This window comes from Mesitornis unicolor, unplaced genomic scaffold, assembly GCF_000695765.1.
Source record: "Mesitornis unicolor isolate BGI_N332 unplaced genomic scaffold, ASM69576v1 scaffold35131, whole genome shotgun sequence".
Taxonomy (NCBI): domain Eukaryota; kingdom Metazoa; phylum Chordata; class Aves; order Mesitornithiformes; family Mesitornithidae; genus Mesitornis; species Mesitornis unicolor.
The window spans coordinates 1-22,297 of NW_010165056.1; the positions used below are offsets into that span (position 1 = coordinate 1).

The window sequence follows — 22,297 nt, forward strand, 5'->3', positions numbered from 1 at the left end:
CGGGACGACGCGTGAAGCGCCGCGACTCGCAGGTGTCGATACAGATCTCGCAGCCATTGTGCTCCGTGATGTCCGAGTACGTCGTGCCCGGGCAAGCAGTTTGCACGTCTGGGGCTGTCCCTGTGGCAGTCGGCTGCGGCCATCCCACCTTCATTTCCTTCTGTGATTCTTCTCCCCTCCATGTTTTCCCGGAACTAAAAGTATCGAAGAGCATTTAGGCAGTCGTCTTAATCCGTCAGGTCTGTGTTGTTCCCAGAACGACTGCTGTTGCCAAAGTGACTGTTGTTACCGTGTTTCAGAGCACAGAGTTACGTAAGCCCGGCCTTCCTCTGCAAAGGCCTCATTCCCTTAGTGCCCGTCGCTGACCTCGCCAGGGTTTGTGTGGCAAAGGTGCATCAGGGAAACGATCAGAGGGAGCTGAATCAGTCCTCTGAGCTGCATTTCCATGTGGGCATAGAGATGCAGGCGTGAACACGACGGAGGGGATGGTTACAAAAGGCAGCGTAGGCCCTTGTAGAGGAAGCACAAAGATTTTCACGTGAAAGCGATTAAATAGCTATCACCTCAGGTCGTGGCTGGGGACAGTTCAGGCTAATCCGAGTTAGGTGCTGTCCCACTTCTACCCCTCACCCCACAAGAAGCCCTGTACCCTGTTTTCCAAAGTTGTGGCACTTCTCTGATGGCACAGTGAGCCCTTAAAGAAGCTCATCAATAGAAACCTAATGGGTGTTAACACAGAAGGTAAAGCACTCTAAGTACTGCATCCAGATTGTTGTGAACTGCTCTCACAGCTAATGTGAAATGCTGTCTGTTTACACTGTCTGCTTTACAGCCCAGTATTGTAACACAAGATCACATCGTATTTCCACTTCTTCCGGCTTGCATTCTTTAGGTTTTTTTGTGTGACAGCAAGCTCACCGAATAAGCCAAATAATAAATATTTTTCTGGTCACAAGAACTTAAAACGTTTCTAAATCACATAAACTGATAAAGGGGCATACTCAAGGTAAATGATGGAGCTTCCATAAAAATATTTCAAATTAAGTATCCTGGATCAGTAGATGTGAAAATCTGAATATCCAAAATAGACTTTGTTTTTGCCACTGTTGAAATCTCATAATAACAAAATGTTTCTTCTTCATACCTTATTTTAACAGCCTATCGAGTTATTTTATGTTCAGTGCAAATGGGAGTAATTTGATGACTAGCGTTTATCTTTTGATGCTAATATACCTTTTATTGCAGCAGTTCTTTCAGGTGAAAGCAGAAGTCTGAGAATGTTTTCTATTGTTATTCCAATTATTAGCATAGCAGTTTCAGTCTTTTTTTTTTCACTTTTAAGTGCTGTTAGCCTAGTAAATTCATCTTGGAGCTTACAGAGTGGGGTGTTTTTTGTGCTCTGTGGTGCAAAAGCCTTATTGGTCTAGCAACAACCAAAAACGTTACTTCAAATACGAGAAGTCTTTAAGTTATGTGACTAAAAAGGCCAAAGCTGGGAGTTATGTGTAGGTTCTGCTGGAAATCAGCAAGATGGGATTTCCTCACATCTCTGGCTATAGAGAGGGGTTGGATTTTTGACATGTATACCTGGAGGACGAGAAAATCAAATCCCATTTAACCAAGATTTCTGAGATGTAAAAGTGATCTTAGTCGCCCTATTTTAAGTTTGTTAATCTGATAAACAGTGCTATTTTCTTTCTTAGCATCAACCTTAAGATGAGTGGCTGCCGTGTCTTTGTTGGACACTTGAGCTCACGTGCTCGGGAACGGGATGTGGAGAAATTCTTCAAAGGATATGGACGCATAAGAGAAATCCATCTAAAAAATGGATTTGGATTTGTGGTAAGAAATACCAGCTTTTCCTTTCTGGTGCTTACTGGTACTAGCCTTGTTAGGCTGGTAGGAAGGGAAGATGCTTAAGAGAATAATAGTTCCAAGGGGAAATGGAAAATATCGGTATACATTTCAGACTGCTTTTCAGATGGTGGGATTACAGTTTTCTCCCACTCAGTTGTGTTTCACCTGGTTTTGGCCAGGGTTACTCAAAATCTTGGTAATATGTCAGCTACATTAAATGCATTGTCTGAACATAGTCTTCCATGGACTTAAATTTTATCCCTTATTTCTGAAGACACTATAAACACTCTGTTATGGCATTACAGAACTTGACAAAGTCTTGACCTGGAGAAAAGTTTACAGAGTCACTTATGTTGCTCTCTCACTCCTTGTAATCTCCTTGGTCGTATCTCTGAATGGCCTGACATGAAAGCAAAGTAGTTGGTTAAGACAACAGGTATGATAGGTGCTTGCTGTTGGATTTAAAGAGCACAGCTTTTAACTCTTGCGCATCTAAAGTTGGGCATATTTACCATCAGTGGATGTTCACAGGGCATATGTGTCTGTCAGCACTGAGTTCAAACTGGAAAGGTTGATGCTGCCCGTGCACTATGGCAGGCTTACATGCCATTCTTTCTGCCCAGATCAGACCCTTGGGTGAAGCTGTGGGGAAAGAACAAAAAACCAGGCTTTTCCCACTTCAGTTTCATACAGGTATTTTTGACTCTTTGACTTGCTGGCGTCTGATTGCCCTGCAGCACGAGCTACTTCTTGTTGACTGCCAGTAGGTAAATACCTGCCTCTTAAGGTCCAGGGGTGAATGGCCAATCTAGTCAGGAGCCTGGCTTTATTAAGGGCATCCTTTTCAATGGCTGCTATTTCTCAATCGCCTTTCCCTGAGCATTCCTCTTCTCTTGTTGGGCAAGGCTGTTGACTCATTCAGAAACAACTTCTGTTCGACTCTTGTACATGAGTCAGCCAATCCTCCTTTTTCTCTTTTCCAGTTCCTCGGCAGAAGCATTTTCTTTTCAAAGCTCACTAATAAGCTTGAATAATTGTTCTATAACTCTGTCCAAATAAATTTAATTGTTCTCATGATGAAAAATCTTCTCCTTGCATCTGAACAAAACTTTCCACCTCTTTGCCTGCCAGCCTGTCAGTGCGCACCCACATGAGGAAAGCATTTCCATCATCTCTGTGTGTTTTGGGTATTGGAAAACTCTGACTAGATCCCCTTTGAGCTGCCTTTTCTTCAGGCTGAGCAAACATGGCGCTCCCAACCTTTCTTTGTTCTCCAGCCCTCTGATCACTTTTGGTGACCCTCTGCTGGTCCCGCTCTTTTTCAACATCTGTCTCGAGCTGGAGGGACCAAAACTGGACACGGTGCTCCAGGTGTGGCCTAACAAACGCCAAGTAGGGTGGAATAATCACGTCCCACGGTCTGCTGGCTGTGCTCTTACTGGTGCAGCCCAGGACGCAGTTTGCTTTCGCTGCAGCAAGGCCACACTGCTGACTCACGCTTAGCTGATGCTCCACAAGGATTTCCATGTCTTTTTCAGCAGAGCTACTCTCCAGCTACTCAGACCCCAGCCTGTTCTGCTGCTAGGGATTATGCCATCCCAGGCACAGGATTTACATTTATCTTCTGTTAAAACTCGTGATTCTTGTTGGCCTAATCTTTCAACCTATCAAGGAGTCTGTGTGGTGTTTTTTCCTTCTGATATATCTATTTCTCCTCCCACTTTGGTGTCAGCCACAAAGTTAGTGAGGGTGCACTCAGTCTTGTCATCCAGATAATTTATAAATACATTGAATAGCATTTTCCTCTGCAGTCCCTCACTTGTGATGGGCTGTCACTTCATCTTTGGTTATTTATAAAACCTCTTGCAAAGGCAAGTGATTTTGATTCAACACTTCTGTAATGTTGAAGCATGCTTCGTTGTGCTTGGTTGAAGTCACAGCTTGATCTTTGAAACAGATTATATGTACTTAAATTTTGTCGGTTTCAGTGCAGAATGTTTTCAACCTTCAGACCATAAAGTTAGGGTATGTAAAGCTAGATGGACTTGCAGACATTGGGTTTGTTAGAAAGTAGCTAAAATCATGGCAGTTGTAGGTCCTAACTATTGAGTCTCTTAAATGCTGAGCCTCAACGAATTTTCTCAAGATAATCTTTCATTATCATGCAGGGATGTGTGATGCTTCACTTGGTAGTGAAACATTTCGGTATGGAAAGGGGAAGATTGCTCAAGCCAGTATTGCTTCTGAAGAGCTGTTAATAGTTACGCAAACGCTTTCTTCAGCTTCAGAAGCTGCTTCTCTGTTGTTCATCGCTTTCAAGCTGCAGGTCCACAACCTTTTTTCCTCCATCCACACTGTTGGTTCAAGCCATCCCTACCTTGTCCTCTCTTGCTTTGTTCCTTGCCTTTCTTCCCTTGCCTCACGTGGCGTTACCGCAGTTGATCAGCCACATAATGAACCTACCTGGGAAGCTGATCTAGTTGAAAAATAACACTATCTTTTTCACCCCACCGCCTGCACAAAGCGTGCTGTTTTTCATCTGGATAGGTTTCTTGACCCAGTTTCCTGCAGAGCTGTACAAAGAGCTTTGCCAAGAGCCAGTGGGCAGAGGCTACTCGGGCCGACTAAGGTGGCGTGGCTGCCAAAAGCCAAGCACAGATCCATTGCAGCAGTGTACAGAATCACATATTAGAGCTGATCCAGACCCACGGGTGGGCAGTGCTGAAGAGGGGCTTATGCTGCTTCTTCCTGTGCACCTTTTTGCCAGACTAGTGAGCTAAATTAGCTCAGAAAAAATCAGAAGGGTTTTGGTTTTTTTCTAGTTTACTCTTTCTTTGCCAATTCAATAAGAATTGAATCAGACCCGGAACTCTTAAGAGGATTTTGGGAGTGCACAGCTCTCCTGCTTTTGTTTGCAGTTGATCAGCTTGTGCTGTTACAGAGGATTTCCCCGTATGTAGGGCTGTGTTTTCAACTGTGTGCCTTGACGTAATCCCCCTACTTCTCCCTCAAGAAGTATTTTAAATGTGTCTGTAACAAACTAGATTATTTCATTAATTAATTTTATATAGGTCCTGCAAGTACTTCTACTGAAACAACTGAGGAAAGCAAAAGGAGTTTGTGGGGTGGAGGGAGAAAAAATGATCTTGAACATCTTGGCTTTTCAGTCATAAATGTTCTAGGAATTTGCTTCCTTGTTCAAAGTTCTGGCTGATGCTTGGCGCAGAAATGTAAAATTTATGAAGAAAACGTTTTCTAGCATTTTAGTATACTGTGAGGGGAAAATACTTTATTATTCCTGTTTTGTTACTAGGAATTTGAAGACCACAGGGATGCCGATGATGCAATTTATGAACTAAATGGTAAAGAGTTGTGTGATGAGAGGTAAGCTCGATGCCGTGATTTCCTGTGATGTTAAGAAACATAGGAACAGCAAAAGAGCTTTGCATCCAAATACATTAGCTGGTGCTCTGACATCTGCTTCTTGTTGCTCTGCAGTGGGATGCACCTTCCATAACTTTATCTAAAGAGATTCACTGGGTTCCTGGCTACAGTCCTATATAAAGCAGCAGTAGTTTGGGACTCGGGGAGGGGTGGTTTGGAGCAGGGCTGACTGTTTTCTCTATTTGCACTTATTTCTACTTCAGAGCTAACTCATATTGTTTTAGTAAAAGTGAATTGAACTTACTTCTCTGTTGACTTCAGAAAGTAAGTTGATGGTCGCCTCTCATCATTTGGAGTGTTGCCCTTCACTTTTCCACAATGTGAACTATAGTCATGGCATGTATTTTCATTGTGGAAGTTGGGTTTGGGTCATTAGGTTTTTGTTAGCATTTTGATATTCTCTCTGTGATTACTCTTCAGCTCTGGTTAAGCAGATTTAATTGTCTGAATCTGAATTACAGAAAATTTTAATGAAAGTCTGAGGAAGGTGAATGACACAGGAGAATACCACTGTTCTGGCTCTTTAAGAAATGCTAGTGACTGTTAGAAATCATTGCTTGCAAGGGCAAGATAATTCTTGTTCGTGCACATGTCCTTCCAGTTGCGAAAGATTTAAGTCAGTGTCAAATACTTAAAGTCTGTGTTTTGATTTTTTGTTTGTTATGTTCCTGTCACAAGGGTTACCATTGAGCATGCTCGAGCGCGAAGAGGAAGGGGCAGATTCGCACAACGGTTCAGTTACTACCAGTCGCAGAGTGGATCTAGGTAGGTGGTCCGGACTCTGTTTCCTACGAACAGAGTAACTGAAGGACTGTACTGAAGTCCTGTTTTCTTCTTGTGGCTGGAGTTAGGGATCCAGCTCTGTTTCCTTGTGTAGCTTCATGAAAGAAGTGTTATGTTTTCAAACCTTGGAGGTCCATTACCACCATTTACCTCCTCTGGCTGAGGAGAATGTGAATTTTAAACATTTAAACTGGCTCGCAGAGGTTCACGAATCTGTTACGAGATGCTCCCTCTCCAGGTTGTAGGCACCACATTGGTCTTGCTTCCTGCTGTTGGGTAAATGATGTGAAGGAGTAATGCTGCAGGTGGATTGGCTGTTTTTAACTAAATCAAGAAAAATGACAGAGGCTTTTATCATTAAACTCAGCTTATAGGCTAAGTCAGCTTACTGTAGAGCAGTAGTTTAAAGCATTTACTGTTTAACCAGGTTTTCACATTTAGTTGTATGGTTATCAAAATGCTTACTTCAGCACAGCACACAAAAGGAAGTGTATTTGAGAAACAGTGCTAGGGCACAAGATACAGGTATGTATGTATGTGCAGAAGTGTTTAAACCAGCTAAGTGTGCTGACCGAGCAGGTGCCTTGCTTCACGAGAGCCTTCGTCTGACAGTGGAATCTGAAAACCAGAACGTCGCTTGTATCTAGAAATCCTGTAGTGGACATACAGCGCTTGTGGAGTTGTTCGCTTTCAGGGATCTGAGCCAGTGGTGAGCCTTGCACCAGCTTGCAGTGGAGTTTGTGCACGTTCTGCAGATTTGCATATATTCCACCAGACAACTACATATTACATCTTTGTACTTATATCTGCCTGTGTGAAGTAAAAATGTGTGGAGTAATGTGCTCTGTAGAAACACACATAGCTGTGGCCTATGCAGAGTCTGGAAGAAAGACGAAGGCTGATGTAAACCTCTGCATTTGTTTCAAAGTCAGAATTGCTGCCAGTTACAAACCAGTGTCTGGAACATCTAATTTGCATATGCAAGTATGCTAATTAGATTATTTTTTCTTTAGTGGCAGTAACCTTGATGCGGTATAATTGGTCCGAGGTCCAGGCTAAAAGTGGACTTTTAAAGTAGGAAGTGTGATTGAAGGTCGTGGGCATCTGACGCTGTAGTCATGTTCATGGCGTCAGACTGCCGATGCCAGACAGGAAGAGACTGCGGTTTGCAATAATGGAAAAATGACACTCAGCCTGCCAGTTTTGGGACTCTGGGACCTCTCTTTAAATGCCCGGAAGATCTGGATGTTCTGAAAAAAATTGGGACACTTTGAGGTATGCACTGAAATGGAATTGCCTGTGCTTCAGTGTACAAATCAATACGCACAATTTAGGATTATGCTTCTATGGGAGAAGATGAGAATTATTTTACCCAAGGTCAGTGTTCTTGATTACTGAATCTTTTTGTGGTAATACAAAGGAGTGCCACTGTTAGAATCCTGCATTACTTATCAAAAGGCTGGCATACCATTTTCCATAGTTCTCAGATCCCTTTGGATTCAGAATGAGTCGCATTGGGAATAGAAGTGACTTGCAAGGGCAGTATTCTTTCCAGATGTCTTACTCTTCTGTATGAACATTTTCAAGCCACATTCTCATTTTTGGGAGAGTCTTTAATTTTTGGTTAAGTAAAAAATACCGTTTTTCACTCAGGAACTGTAAACTGCCACAGTTATTTCAGGGCAACCAGTTATGTAGCTCTCATTTCACTAAAATGAGAATATTTCTATCCACAGAAATATCTCATATAGGTCATGGTGGCATTTATAAATATTAACAAGTGATTTGGAATTTAGAAGTTATCCTACCAACTACAATAAAAATTTAAAAATCGCCCTTTATGTGCACATCCTCTAAAACTCTATGTGAGCCAAGCCTGTCAGATACCAAAATTAAACTAATTCTTTTTACATTACTTTCATTCCACTAGGCTCTTATTTCCGTGTATCTAGGAAAAAATGGCAGCTGTATGACTGCCTTGGTGTAAAGTTCTTCATCAAAATCCTTTTTAATCCCCTTGTAGCAGCTCTCTGCTCATAACGGACTCTTAAATATGTTCCTGACTAGGGAGAATCAAATCTGCAGTCCAGCAAGAAGGAAAATACTTAAATCTCTCAGCGAACTATAGAAAACATCAGATTTCTTTAGTTCTAAGTTCCTTACCCTGGAGACTTTTTCTCTTTCCCCTCTGCACTCTTCTAGCCGATATGGACCTCCTGTTCGTACTGAGCACAGGATCATAGTTGAAAACCTCTCATCCCGTATCAGCTGGCAGGTGAGTTAACGTCTTCTTTTTTTAACGCCTCCTTTTCCTACCCTGTACGTTGACTGCGCTCAGCCTAATTGCTCAATAAAGCCATCATAAATATTTAACCTGAATAAAAAATAAGCACAAAAAGCTTCAATGATTGCCAAAAACTAGCGTTCAGACACTTACGTAAGCCTTTGGTTTCACAGCTGTGCAAATAGTTTTGTAACCACATTTTGTAGTTGAGAACCGATTCTCGCTTACGTGCGTTTAACCAACTGATAAAACTTCGGAAGTCTCCAGGTTGTGTCTGAATTACTGAAGCATAGCATCCGTTCAAACCGTGTTGTACTGTTGCACCTGGAAGTGCGTGCCTGTGTTTTGAGTGAAATCGATGGGTTTGTCTTATGCTTTGCAAAATGCTTTTTGTGACGTGATGCATGGCAAGTCTGGTAAGAAGTCATTAATAAAGGGCATCTTAAGGAAGCTGCAGCGTAAGTATGCTGACTGTTGGTATTTTTTAAAACCCCAAACTATCATTAGTTCTTATTTTGAAGCTTTCTTACCACCTTTTTTTCTCTTTTCTTCACCTCTTGCTAATGTTTTGCTAATTTTTAGCTGGCTTTTAACAGAATAACCATATAATCAATTCCTTTAGTTGTGTTCTGCATAGTGTACAGTCTATAGAAAGTTTACTTATGAAGGGCATAGCAGCAGGTGCTGTATACAAACGGTGAGTGAACAGTGGAGTTTAGTCCTGTTCTTTAACCTTTATATTCTTTGAATAAAGGGACTTTAGTGTACGGAAAGCTGCAGTAGAACATGTTGAGTGTTCAAAGCCTTGGTCTTGCAGCTGAATCCGCATGAGGAGGCTGTTTGGCTTCCCTGGAGCTCCGCTGGTGTGTTTCATAAGAGCTTGGGTACAGTCCATGCAGATAAACGGCTGAATTAGGTTTGTTTATCTTCTGCATGACGGGTTCAGAAGGTTCGTAATTGTACAGTTGTGTTAATTATTGAATAACTGAAAAAACAACTTCTGATTTGATGTGATGAGCAAGTGGATTTCATCTAATTGTCTTCTGGGTATGCTATGCAATTACATACGTGAGGAGATTGTTACAAAACACGGCACTTGGAAATGGCAGCAGGGACCAGAGAAGTGAGCTAGAATGGAGTGTTAATGCTGTTTAGTGTTAAATTCATAACTTGAAAAAAAATAACGTTTCTGTAACTTTTTACCTGTGAATATTTATAATGGCTTTATGTGTACTTACCAGTTTAGACTGAAGCCCACACAATTCAGATGTCACACTGAATCTAAATACATATTTAGAATTCTAATTAAAGGTTTTAATGACTCTCTGAAATACATATTAAACTAGCATAAGAGACTTAACTTTTTGATACGTGCCTAAATAGAAAACGTTTGAGGATAAAATCCATATGCAGGTCTCCTGTAGTTTTGGAGCTGTACTGCTTTGATACTGACTAAAGTGTTTTAACTTCTTTTAGCTATGCTACGCGTAGAACAGATTATAGTAGCTAACACATTAACAGTAGTGGCATTATTCTTCCTCTCTAATCCCCGAGCTTGCAGCAAGCACAGTCTGTCTGGCACCTTGATTTAAAACCTACGCACATAATTTCATCTCTGATGTGTGCAGATCCCCGTGCTTTGAGAACTTCTGCCTCCTTTAGAAGTTTTTATGTCGGGATATTTAAAAATAAAACCAACACACAAATAAGATTTGTATTCAGATTAATTTCCTTAAATTGTTGGCTATATTGTTAGTAGATAATCTCGTATTTAAGTAGTAAACAAACCGGCAGAATTCTCCTTGTTTTAGCAAACATATTTTTGCTTGTTTGGAAATTTCCAGCCACCCTCATTAGTTCTTCGGTGTCTGTGAATTTTCAAGTGGTTTGTAAAGCAGATCTGCGTTACATCAAGATGTAATTTTTAATGTGTGTTTTCCTGTTTATGGTTGTGCTACACCTTACTTTCCTTTGCTGCTAAGGGCAACAGGGTATTCTTGTGCTGTTTAAGCTGAACCAGAACAGTAAGCTTAGGATAAAATTTGACTGTTCATTGATTGCTGTGAAGTAAAACCAGATAACTTGAAAACATTTCCCCAGTAATAGCAAAAACTCTGTTGAGCTTTTATGACACATGCACACTTACTCTCTATTGAGCAGTAATTTTAGCATCTTAATCCTGTCGACGTTACTATTACAAATGATATTTCATGGTTATGAACCCTAGGATTCAGCGTATAGTGTGGCAAGTCTGTGGCGGGGCTCAGTTCAAGTTACTGAATTAGCAATAGTTATGTAGATTAACATTCTCTAACTTGACTTACTAGTCCTGGTCTGGTTAAGCTGTCACTGACTTGATCAGAGCCAAAATTTGGTTTTTCATCTCTAAATTGTGATAAACGTAACTGAAGTTGGGGTATTAGTTTTACTGGTACTGTAGGGCTTGTGTTTCGTTTGCTATTAAAGTTTCTTTGTGTTGAGCACACGTGAAACAAGGAAAATATCTCTAGTTTGCACATGTCAGTTTTTAAAATAAAACTATTGAATTTTAATTAAAATATTAGGTAAGACTAAGCTGCCTTATGTTCTGTAGCAAATGTTCTGAAGTTTTTCTTGGCTTTTTGTTTTGTAGTCTTTGTTCCTTAAGCATATTTCTAACCAAGTGCATTTTGAACCTCTTCTAACAACCTTGATTTGGTTAACCCTCATTTTTCTTGTGTGGAGGAAAAAGAACCAAAGATTTGGGGGTTTTCTAGTGGCTGAAATTCTAAGGTTTGGCCTGTTCCTAATTTTCCTTTTGGTTCCTATGACACTCCTGTTTTTTGGCGATCTAGATCTTGGTTTGCCTGGGTTTGATCTCGATTGGCTAGCGCAGATCATCCTCGGGTTCTTTAGCCACTTCTGGAGACTGGAGACTATGTCCAGTGCTTTCAGGGCCTCTGATACCTCGGTGAAGCGTTTTGCTATGAGCCAGCACTGCCTTTCTCATGTAAGAGAGTTCCTCTTGGCCAGCTAGGTATTGGACAAGCAGCTCTTTGCTTAAGGTATCTTCTTATATCATCTGCCACTTGTGGCGTGCTGCGGTAAGTAGTCTGGGATTATCAAATACCAGATAGCGTTTGGTAAAAGTACTGTTTTAACTTAGCCAAATGTTCAGCTTTTTAGTGACCTTTTGCATTACTTGTTTGTACTTTATCCTGTTGCTGAGCAAGTAATTTTACAGTGTCTGTGTGTTTAGCCGTTATTACGTTAAATACACGGGTGTCTGTTGACGTGGCACTGTAGTGTGACAGATACTCAAGTGAAAGATAAGAATTTTTTTTCCCTTTTGTAAAGTTATTAATTACATAGTACGACACCTTTTTGCTTTAAATTTTGCTGTGGAGTTGGGGGAGGTGAGCATGTAGAATGAATTTGTCTGCATATATTGGATTGTCGTTTAACTGGGGTGGTAGTCATGAAGATTTGCATTTAATGCTACGTTGCTTTTCATCTGTTACGTTCTGATTTCAGTATTTTAAGTATTGCATTTTGTTTTCATAACAGCTGGTTTGGGGATGCAGGATTACTTTAAAAGCAATATTTTATTCACTGTAGTTGTAAAAATAAGGGATCCTTTCTTTATGCAGCTGCTCTTACATGGGCTGTTTCAGCAGCTTTTTTCTAAATGATGTGTATTTATGTATGGATATATAAATATAAAAGCATTAAGCAGTTTTAGCAGAGAAAGTTTTAGGTGGAGCATTACTTACTGCTAGCTGCCTCATTTGTGTCCTGTTCAAGACTAAAATGTTAACTCTTGGTGCAGGACTTGAAAGATGTCATGAGAAAGGCAGGGGAGGTCACCTATGTGGATGCACACAGAAACAACAGGAATGAAGGGTAAGTTAATTTTCTGTCTGAATATGTATGATAACTGAAACTGTTAAAGGCAAGATTATCCTTGTAATATAAAAGAAATGAAACATAAATCGATGCTGTGGCTTAGATGCTGAAATTTCCCCAATTAAAACACAAAAACGAAACACAAAAAGCCCACCAAAAACCAAACCCAAGCAAAACTGCCAGTAAGTAGAAGTTCAGAAGTGGTGTTGAACTCAGTCCCTACTCTCTAGCACGAAAACAATGTGTAAAAGCAGAAAGGGAAGGGAGAATACCTTTCAGCAGTTGAGTTCTGCTATCTTTCACTTAGTTATTTATGTCTAATCATTTATGATCTGACTCCTGAGGCTAAAATTCCTCCTGTCTGTGGCTGCTTTGCACTGGTTAAAAAAGGGAAATGAACGTAACCAGTCTCCATGGGGAATGCCTTAGTGCCGGCTCTCCAGCCTTAACTCTGCACACTGACAGTCTGCACGACAAAGCAGGAGAGAGGGAAGTCTGAACAGAGGGTCTGTGCTGGCAGAATAGTGCTCTGGGGCCACTGCAAGCAAAGCAAATGGAACTTCGACTTTTTTTGAGGGGGAAACAAATTTTTCAAATGGGACTTTACTGTTAAAAATATAAATGGGACAGGAGAGTATGCAAGTTTATTTTGTTTCTTGGAGAGCTTTAGAATGCAGTTTATCGAAGGACTACAAGATACTTCCTCAGCTGGTGCAGGTTTGTGTTGCTTCCATGTCATTGCAGATGAGAGCTCTGGTGATGTTTAGAAGATGAAAGGTATGGATGACTAGGACTGTTAATGTCATCTTCTCTTGTTAACCAGGTTAAAAATTAGCTTTCCGAAGATAAAGCATCAGGCTGTGATTCAACAGATTGAAAAAGGGCCAAACTTGTTCTCTTTGCTTTTTCAGTTTCTCTGAAACTTTATTTTTTTTCCCCTGGTGCTATACAGGGTTGTGGAGTTTGCATCTTACAGTGATATGAAGAGCGCACTGGAAAAATTGGATGGCACTGAGCTGAATGGGCGCAGAATTAAGCTGACTGAAGATCACAGAAGGCATAGGTATGTCACTTGATCCGATAAAATTCTGCTGAGGGCAGGGGTTTGGGTAGTGTCGATGCCACAGTTTAATTATCTAATTCTTTGGCCCTAAGCTAAACATCACCACACAGAACCACTTTCTAGCAGTGTAAACAAATTCAGATAAGAACTAACTTGCTGAAAACAGGGTAAATGGGACATTTTTGGATGAGAGTAAGGAGATTTTTTTTTTTAAGATAAAACTTGATACTTAAATTAAAGGACTTTTTAAAAAACTGTGGATTTTAATACTGAAAGCCTTTTAATTAATGGAAAGCTGCTTCACCATCCTCCGAAATGTCTCTCAGATAGTTGTGAAAGCCAATGTTTTCATGCAAGTAAAAGAAAAACAGCTTGCTTGCATTATTCCCAAAGCAGTTCTGCCATTTAGTCATTAAAAAAGTATCTTAACTGCAGCTCTTTCATTGTCTCTTAAAAATAAATCCATTTCTTTTACTGAAAAAAGGGACACAGAACTAGAGAAGGTGTTAAACTCGTGTGCTGGTGTTCCATGCCTTTGGAGACTTCTTTTAGCATCTTGAAAGAACCCCTAACAAATTTACGTGGGTGTTTCTAGAGAGAATAAATACCACAGATAGGAATTTTCATTTCTGTGCTATTCTTGATAAATGGCTAAAAATTTATTTATCTCTTCCCAAGAGGAGGGGGGCATCTTTTATTAGTTCAGAAGGGCCAGGGTAGCAGCTCCCGCTCGCCTTGGCCTGAGGAGTTGTTGCGATGGAGCGCAACAGGAACCTAGCAGCTCTCTGAAATAGCTGAACCCTGTGCATAGCGCGTTCAGATGTTCAGGTGGATGTACACAGAGTAAGTTGAGGATTTAAACTGAGTATTTTTAAATTTAGTAGGAGGTGAAACTACCGCTCTCAATCGTGTTTCTCTAGAAGCAGATCTCGATCAAGGAGTTACTCAAGATCTCGCAGCAGGTCCAGGTCTACAGGATCGTCCAGGTCGGACAGCCGGTCCAGGTCCAGGTCAAGATCAAGGTCCAGGTCCAGGTCTCGCTCTCGATCCCGGTCCCGATCTCGATCCCGGTCCCGTTCTCGCAGTCGTACACCTAAAAAGAGTTACTCCCAGAAGAGCCACCGCTCCAGCTTGGTAGCTTCTTCCCCATCTCCCTCTAAAAGAAAATCTCGTTCTAGGTCGAGCTCTGCTCATAGCCGTAGTTAACCTGCTCTTAAAGATGTATTAATGCATTAAATTTGATTCAAGTTTCTTGAAGACTTGAGACAAATTATACATGAGAACTGGGAGGGGAAGAGTTAACATGATGAAAGGGTAACCTCCTCTTACATTGCCAAAGTGCCTGTCATCAAATAGGCCATCTCTGTGAGGAGGGGCTCTCAGCTTTCTCCTTTCAGTGAAGTCTGGAGTGGGAAACCTTTTTTATTTTTTTTTCCCTGCTATTAGTAAACATTTCTATCATAGATATACTATGTACACATAATGCTGAGGTAATGGGATGAGACAATACGCTGCTTTCTCCCTCTGTTGCCCCCCACTTTCCCCTCCACCTCCAAGGCCTTTGACTTCCAAAATACTACGTTAGCTTTTGTCCTTGGTATTAAGTCCGAGACCAGGAAGTATAGATTTTATTCCTTTAAGGTTCTGTGGCTACTTTTCTGTGTGAGAATGAATGGACCAGTTGAATTTAGTTTAGAGTTCACTTTTTCCCTGTTGCTTGGCTTAACAGGCTGTTTTAAGTTCCAGCTTTAAATGACCTTGATAATACGCTTAATTTGCAACAGATTTTTCAGGAATACACATTGGTCAGTTGAATATTACTCATTTGGATAGTGAATAAATACAATGTTAACCAGTAATGAAAGCTGGAATTTCTTCTTAAAATGAGACGTACCATCCAGATGTCAGGATTATTGGGAATCCATTATGCTACTTTTCCAGTAATTCACTAGTATGTGGTTATTGTATGTAGAGGCCTTATTTGACAGGTGACTCCATAAAACTGCACAGAAATACCAATATGCATGTCCATGTTTTTGATGTTTATAAAAGTGACATAGCTTTCCTTCCCAAAAGTACGATGTGAATGATGTGTGTATGACTAGCAATAGTCTCGATGGAAAGGAAGGTTATTTTAGTAAATGACAGCAGCAAAAACTCCCAGGAAAAGTGTAGTCAGTTGTGACAGGAAAAGTTGATCATGTTACAGCGTAAGGAGGATAATTTCTTTAAATGTCCTGAATGCACAGTTGTTTTGATTAATAGAAGTTTCCACTGCAAATACTGTTTGTTCTTATAATTTGGAATTAGATTTTTTTTAACTTCTGTATCGTTAAAGAAGGGAAATGTTTTTGGAAAAATATGTAAAATAATCCCAAAGTCTTAACGTGTGTTTAAATGTACCATTCCTAATAAAATAAAACCTTTTTCTGGCTTACCTTGAAGTTTTGTTTAGTAATGTTACCGTTGCTGTTGTTTCCCTTGTACAGCCATGCAAACAGGAGCACAAGGACATTTATTTGAAGGTGTATCCGTATGGAAGCAAGCAAAATGTAAACTAGAAACCAGGCATGCTGCGTACGTCAGCAGGTGCTGACTAATAGGACGGGATAGGATTTTGCTGTCGTGCCCATCGGTGGCTGTTTGCATGGGTGACACATGGCTGTCTTCCTGCAGTGCTTGCAGGCAGGTCTGTGTGGTATCTTCTTGTCCACCAGTTCAGCGGAAGAACCAACAACCAAATGGGCACAGGTGTTGGAATCTTCCCTCAGGTACAATAGTTTGTCACTTTGAAATACTGTTCCAGAGATGCTTCTGTCGCCCACACTATTTCTGTGCAGCTGAGGCTTCAAGGCTGAAATCCTTTTTAGAGCAAGTTACTGCTAATCGTATTCTTCACCCGTTTGGCTTGACGTGATCTGGATATGCTGGCAGTTCAGAAAGAACACAAGGAGCAAACAAATTACTTTGCAGAGGAATCTTACGAGAGGTGGCTGGTAAGAAAAGCTGGGGAAAGCTGGGATATGCTCAGTTAAATGTCTTACACTACTGAAAAAACCCCCAAAGCATCCACTGCCTGGCCTAGGACCTCTGAGATTGGCAAATGCAGTATCAGAGACCTTGAATAATCCTGACCACAGCATGCTTACCTTGCAAATTAAATATAAAGCTAGTGTAGATGTTATTAATTGTATTAATGCTTGAGTCTTTATTGTACAGTGTCGTTTCCCTTCCCTAATTTTCTGTTGATTGAGTCAGCAGTGGCAACAGTAAGGTAAATAGAGACTTAAGAACCAGCTTCCCCTTCTCCTTTCCCCCCAAAAAAAACCCCTGAGGTTATAACCAAGTTTACAATTCTGATTGCAACCATAAATACATACAGCTTATTTCTGAACCTAAAGCCCAGTCTACCCATAGATTTGTGTTGCTATTAATACTTGTTAGAAGTAATTTTTTTTAAAACTTAAAAGTATGGCTGAACTGATAGTGGTTTAGTGTAGAAACACCAACGACAGTGTTTCTTTTCTGTTGTGACATAGCAGCAGCCTGAACACCCTTGCCAGTTCAGCTGTGTCCACCTTAACTGTAGGACTGCTTTCTAAGCGTAGCAACAGGTAGCGAAGGGCTGCAGATTGTGGGGTGGTGTTACCAGGGCAAGGTGACGTGATGGAAGTAGACCTCTAGCTCATTCTGATGTGTGTTTCAAGGTGGCAAGCAGTGGCTCTTTGTTCCTCTAAGATATACAGAGGTGTTTAGGTGAGGAAAAGGTGAGCTTCTGAAATCCTAAGGGTATCAAATCTGATCTTTCTCTGGGGAAGGATTTGTTTATGGTAGATGTGAACTTGGCAGCTTTCTCAAGATTTATTTGAAGGGCAAGGATAGGACTCTTCATCAGCTAAAAACAGTTTTCTTGAAGGAGAGGTTGAGTCCCTGGTTACTCAGCTCTTAGTTGTTTCTTTTGGTGTGTGAATTTAGATGCCTGTAGAAATAACGGATATTGAAGCCTAAATTTTTACTGTGCATGTGACTGTTTTCCATGGCTTTTTTTCTGTGTCAAAAAAGCTTAAGCCCTCAAAATGTAAGTTGTGGAGATGGTGGAAGGGTGGTCTGATTTCACACACACCACACGCCCCCCATTTCCTGCTTTGTCACCACATCTATTTTTCTTAAAGGGGACAGATTTTTCATTGGGGTTTACAGTTTTGGCCTTACCTGACACGTAAAATGAGCTACAACCATGTACGCTTAATTAATTACTGTGATGAAAGATAACTCTGTCCCCCTTAAAGTTGCTCATGTCTGACCTCAACTTGGAGTAAACCCAATCTGGAATTGGGTAGTTTTAGGGCATGTGAGTTGGTGCAGAGGGGTTAAAAAGGCAGCTCAGCAGCCTGAATAAAATACTTGTGTGGTAGAAAAGTCTTGAGAGGGAAGAGGGACTGGGTTAGATAGAAGCTGTGAGGGGGAAAAAAAGGACAAGAGGGAGTTTGAGTTTTGGCAGGTGGCAGTTTCAGTGTGAAAGACTGGTATGGATAGGCCACAGAAGGGAATACAACCTTTATAGTCACCAGTTCAAACTTAGCTTTCCTCCAGCGTGTGATCTTGAGATAAACAGACTGGGGAACATGTGTGCTTGTTTGTTTTGCTTAAAAATATTTGGTGTTCTGAAGAGCAAAATGTCTAAAGAAAACAAAGTCGTTCCTGTGAGAAGATGCTATCTACAGGTCAGGTAGGCATCTTGCTTGGTAGTCAATGACTTGCTTGGTAGACTCTTCAGGGAGCAAATTATAGTCTGAAACTTGGCTGAACTATTTATATATTTCAGAAACCAGATTCTTTTAAAAACAGAGTATTTTAAGACTGTGTTGGAACAAATTATTTATCCATATCAGGTACCTTAGTTCCAACTTTACAGAGCACAGGAACGTAAGCTCCACTTTAAAATAACTGTAAGTAGACTTCTTCGATGCGTTAAAATTCTCTTTTACAGGCAGCATGTTCCAACATCTGACACTTTCCATGAGAAAGCTGGGAATCATCCCTTCCAACTGGCAGAAAGCTTCTGCTCCCAGCCCTGCAAAGCTGAAAGAAACAAAGCTCTGAAGTTAGGAGGCATCTAAAGTAAATCTGTCATTACCTCTACCCTTACTCTGCTAACCTGCTCCTTGGAGAGCAGTTTTCACAGATTTCTCCTCGGCAAATGGAGGTGACATAAGACAATACAAATGTTAAATTTATATTGGATTCAAAAGTGCCGCTTGTGCCTTGGGCAGTATGCTAGGGTGATCTAGCAGCTTGCTGCTGGCAAGACAAGGGACCATCCCTGCGCCTGCCCCCTGCCCTGTGCCAGCTCTGGTGTGCATCTCAACCTCCAGAAGCCAATTCAACTGTATCACAAAAAGTGGGTACTTCAGGTGCACCACTGCTTTTCCCAGTCCTCTCTGGGAGGATGTGGCATTGTAGGACTCCTGTGATCCTTCTGTTTGCCTCCCTCACAAACACAAGTATCCTATTTTTCCTAATAGGACAAGTATTTTCCCATTATCCTCCCATGCTGTTCTCCAAGCAGTCAGCCTCCAAACAGAACAGCATTGCTCTCCTCCTGTGCGGGATTCCTTGTGCTTCTCTTATCTCAGGACATTTTCCTCCCAGGGGAAGCCTTATGGTAAGGCATGCAGCTGCTTGTAGCACAGGGCACAGCTGGAAGTCGAGCACTGCAATTAGCTGTATTTAGGCAACTGGCTACATCCCATCCCAAAAATAAGTGGGGTTTTTTTCCTGTGATATTTGTGGGACTTCTTTATTATTAATTACATTTTTTGGGTGAATTTTACACAAGACTCTTCCACCAAGGGTATCTCAGCAGTCTGTGAAGATAAACTTTTCTCTGCTTTACAACTAAGAAAAGGAAAGGAAGTGGTGGGGGTGTTCGGTGTTCACCTGCAGCTGTGAAACAAGAGGGGTCAGGAGGAGAGGGCCAGGATCACTCACCGAGCAGGCTCAGCCCTGAAACAGGCTCTGAAGGGGTTTGGTTCCTCTCGGGAGAGGGAAAGTTTCAAAAATGAGGTGAGGTGGCAGCGGAAGCAGTGCCCCTGGATCCGTCCCTGCAGGGCTCTGCCATTGCTCTAGCACAGGGTCAAGGACGCCGAGTTCAGAGGTGGGAAGTTCTCTGCTGCACCCTAATCTAAGCAAATTTAAGGCTCCACTTCAATTTGAGAAGAAACTTCTTCTCAGTGAGGGTGACAGAGCCCTGGCCCAGGCTGCCCAGAGAGGTTGTGGAGTCTCCTTCTCTGCAGACATTCAAAACCCGCCTGGACGCCTTCCTGTGTAACCTCATCTGGGTGTTCCTGCTCCGGCAGGGGGATTGGACTGGGTGAGCTTTGGAGGTCCCTTCCAATCCCTAACGGTCTGGGATTCTGTGATTCTGCTGAGCAATTCCCAAGAGGCTTTAGTTTTCTCACAAGGGATTTGGAAACACGTAATTGCCGGTCTGTTTCTGTCATTCCCTCTCCTGAGCCATTGTCTGTGTGTGTGCGGTACCTGAGGGCACGTTTCCCATTTGACCAGCCCTGCAATCAGTTACCCCTCCACCCCTTCTCTTCAAAAACCTGCAGGAGTTGTTAGCCTGTCACCCTGGGGGTGACTTACCAGGACAATAAGGCTGATTAGCCAACAGTTATGCCTGGCTGAGGGCTACAGCCCGGGGAGCAGCACAAGCAGAGTGCTCTATGCGTGTCACCTTAAAGGAGGGGACACAGCAGAAACACACAGGGACCCCTCATAAGGCAGCCATTCAGGCCTTGGATAGAGCCAGCACCAAGAGCAAGGTGCAAGGGTTAACAGGCTGGGGGCCTGGCTTAGAAACAAGGCCAAATTAGAAGCAGCGGTGAAATGCAAGCTAATGGCAGCTCTGCATGTCTGGGCAGTCTCAGGATGTTCAGAGGACAATCACTGCTATTGATGTGCTGGGCCTAGGACCATGAGGGACTGATGGGAGAGAGAAGAGTGTAAAACCTGCTCTTCAAGATAAACGAAGGGCTTAAAATAGCTGAGTTTCACTAGTAATGAATGATACTTTTGTATTGTGTGATGGCTTTCTCCTGTAACCAGGGATGAACATCTCTTCTTTTCTTGGTTCTCTCCTTTTCCACTCCAAAAAACCCTGTACTGCGTGAGCATTTAGCAGTGGCAGGTTGAGCTGGAAAGATCTAGATCAATATGCTTAGAGTGGATGTTTCAGTTCAGACCAAGAATCGCTGTGTGTGTGTGTGCATGTAGGTGTGGTACAGCACTGGAGACCCCGAGATGAGGTTCTGCAGGATCCCACATGAACCCTGGATTTGTTTTACCCAACACCCAGTGCTCTTGACATTCCAAGCCAACCGATTTCTTCCTGGGTCTCAGAGGCCTGTGGATATTACTTTGTCGCTCATAGAGGTAAGATGTAGCAGGTCATGCTTTCAAAGGAAGGTAGCACTCATTGGTATAGCCAAATTCATTAAAATCTGAAAATCTCCCACTGTAGAGCCTTGAAAGCAGAGGTGCCCCAAGCTGATATTAAAATTTGAGCCAGACTTTAGCTGGGGGTAGGATGGAAGTGTTGCAGCAGATGCTGGCGTTGCAATGACAGGAAAGGGAAGTAAGGAAAAGATACACAGGGAAAGAAAGGAAACCAGATGAAATATTTGCATTTCACATCTACAGGTGAAAGAATTATTCCTCAAACTGAGTGAATGGGACCATGGCCCTAAGCCCCACTCCCTGCTCTGACTTCTGGTTGGGATTTTCCTAAGTGCCTCAGGACACCAGGGGTCCAGGCCAGAGCTCTCCAAAAAGGGCAGCAGACTGTGCCTGCCTGCCATGGGCAGTCTGTCCTCTGAATCAGCCTCTGGCCTCGAGACAGCCTGGCCCTTGCATGGCTCTGGCCAAAGATGGCATTTACCAGAGCTGGAGTTAACCACAACAGCTAGTGCTTCAGCCTCAAGTCTGGTTTTTGATTGCACTTGGCTTTGTTCCTTCTATGTCTTTTTCCCAGTAAAGCTTCAGCTCACACTGCCTCTTGAACAACAAATATAAGCAAGCAGTTGTGCTGCTCCTTACACACATGGCCATTGCCATCTTCTCTGCATCACTGCCGGTTCCTGCGAGTGCCTGACTGAAAACTGATGTGCTCGAAAAAACCCAACTTTTCTCCAATGTTTAAAAAACTTCCTTGTTCTTTTTCTTCAAACTGTCATGGCCTGTTTCTAGCACTGTGCAAGAACACTGCTGATCAGGCAGGCTGGTCTTACAGGTGTGCCAAAATCCTTGCTGCAAGGTTTCTGCCCACACCTGCCCTCCATTTCTTGCAATTTTCTTTACTTTCCCCAGTTCTGGCACTTGGATAGTCCAAAATCCACACCTGCTCATTGTACATACTCACCTGAACTTCTTTTAGTCTAGTAGCCCGTATCTCTTACCGTTGGACTTCCCAGTGAGAATGGATGGTATTCAGTATGAGACGTCCAAATCTCTCAACAAACACCTTGCAAACTGTGAGTGAATTTACTTAGCTTAGCTGAGACCTTGTAAACCTGCACTGGGCACCTTCCTGCCCCACATTTGTCTGTACTGCCTGAACAACAGTTAATAGCTCTATGTGGAAAAAGCGAGTGGCGAGCGTGGTCCTTAGGGTGAAGATTGTGGTGTTACGTAGCAGCCAGCACTGCCTTGGACTTGGGTCTGAAGTTGCCCCTCATGCTTCTTCACCGTGACAGTGCAGTTTACATAGCAATGGGGTTCGTCTTGTACGTAAGCAATTAGATCTTGGGGCACTGCAGTGCCGGCTGCGATGCCGTCCCAGCAGGAAGCTGTAGCGCACCTCGGTACCAGAGACACTACCTGAAGCAGAGCAGGCACCGGACGGTTCGCATCACGGCAGCGAGCGTAGCCAGCCCTCACAGCTCTTGCCACCGCCAACCGGGACACAGACCTCACCTCTG

At 42.3% G+C, this 22,297-nt stretch overlaps 1 protein-coding gene across 3 annotated transcripts; it reads left to right on the plus strand.

Annotated features, from left to right (window-relative positions):
• The first annotated feature begins 1,708 nt into the window (after window positions 1-1,708).
• Window positions 1,709-15,757, plus strand: LOC104534624 (serine/arginine-rich splicing factor 5-like). Of its 3 annotated transcripts, none has more exons than XM_010194513.1 (7): window positions 1,709-1,842; window positions 5,171-5,241; window positions 5,980-6,066; window positions 8,287-8,359; window positions 12,177-12,250; window positions 13,206-13,316; window positions 14,237-15,757. In XM_010194513.1, exons 1-7 carry the CDS (start codon window positions 1,717-1,719, stop codon window positions 14,520-14,522), a joined length of 828 nt encoding a protein of 275 aa, XP_010192815.1. In that variant the 5' UTR covers window positions 1,709-1,716; the 3' UTR covers window positions 14,523-15,757. The 3 variants fall into 3 exon arrangements, with proteins under 3 accessions (XP_010192815.1, XP_010192816.1, XP_010192817.1); XM_010194514.1 differs by having other exon boundaries at window positions 1,717-1,842; window positions 14,258-15,757; XM_010194515.1 differs by having other exon boundaries at window positions 1,717-1,842; window positions 14,267-15,757.
• Window positions 15,758-22,297: the final 6,540 nt, after the last annotated feature.

Bases quoted from the DNA above. Each gene is read 5' to 3' on its own strand.
- LOC104534624 (XM_010194513.1), top strand. From the start codon at position 1,717: ATGAGTGGCTGCCGTGTCTTTGTTGGACACTTGAGCTCACGTGCTCGG. The intron at 1,843-5,170 runs GTAAGAAATACC...TTTTGTTACTAG, and splicing joins AAAATGGATTTGGATTTGTG to GAATTTGAAGACCACAGGGA. The intron at 12,251-13,205 runs GTAAGTTAATTT...GGTGCTATACAG, and splicing joins AGAAACAACAGGAATGAAGG to GGTTGTGGAGTTTGCATCTT.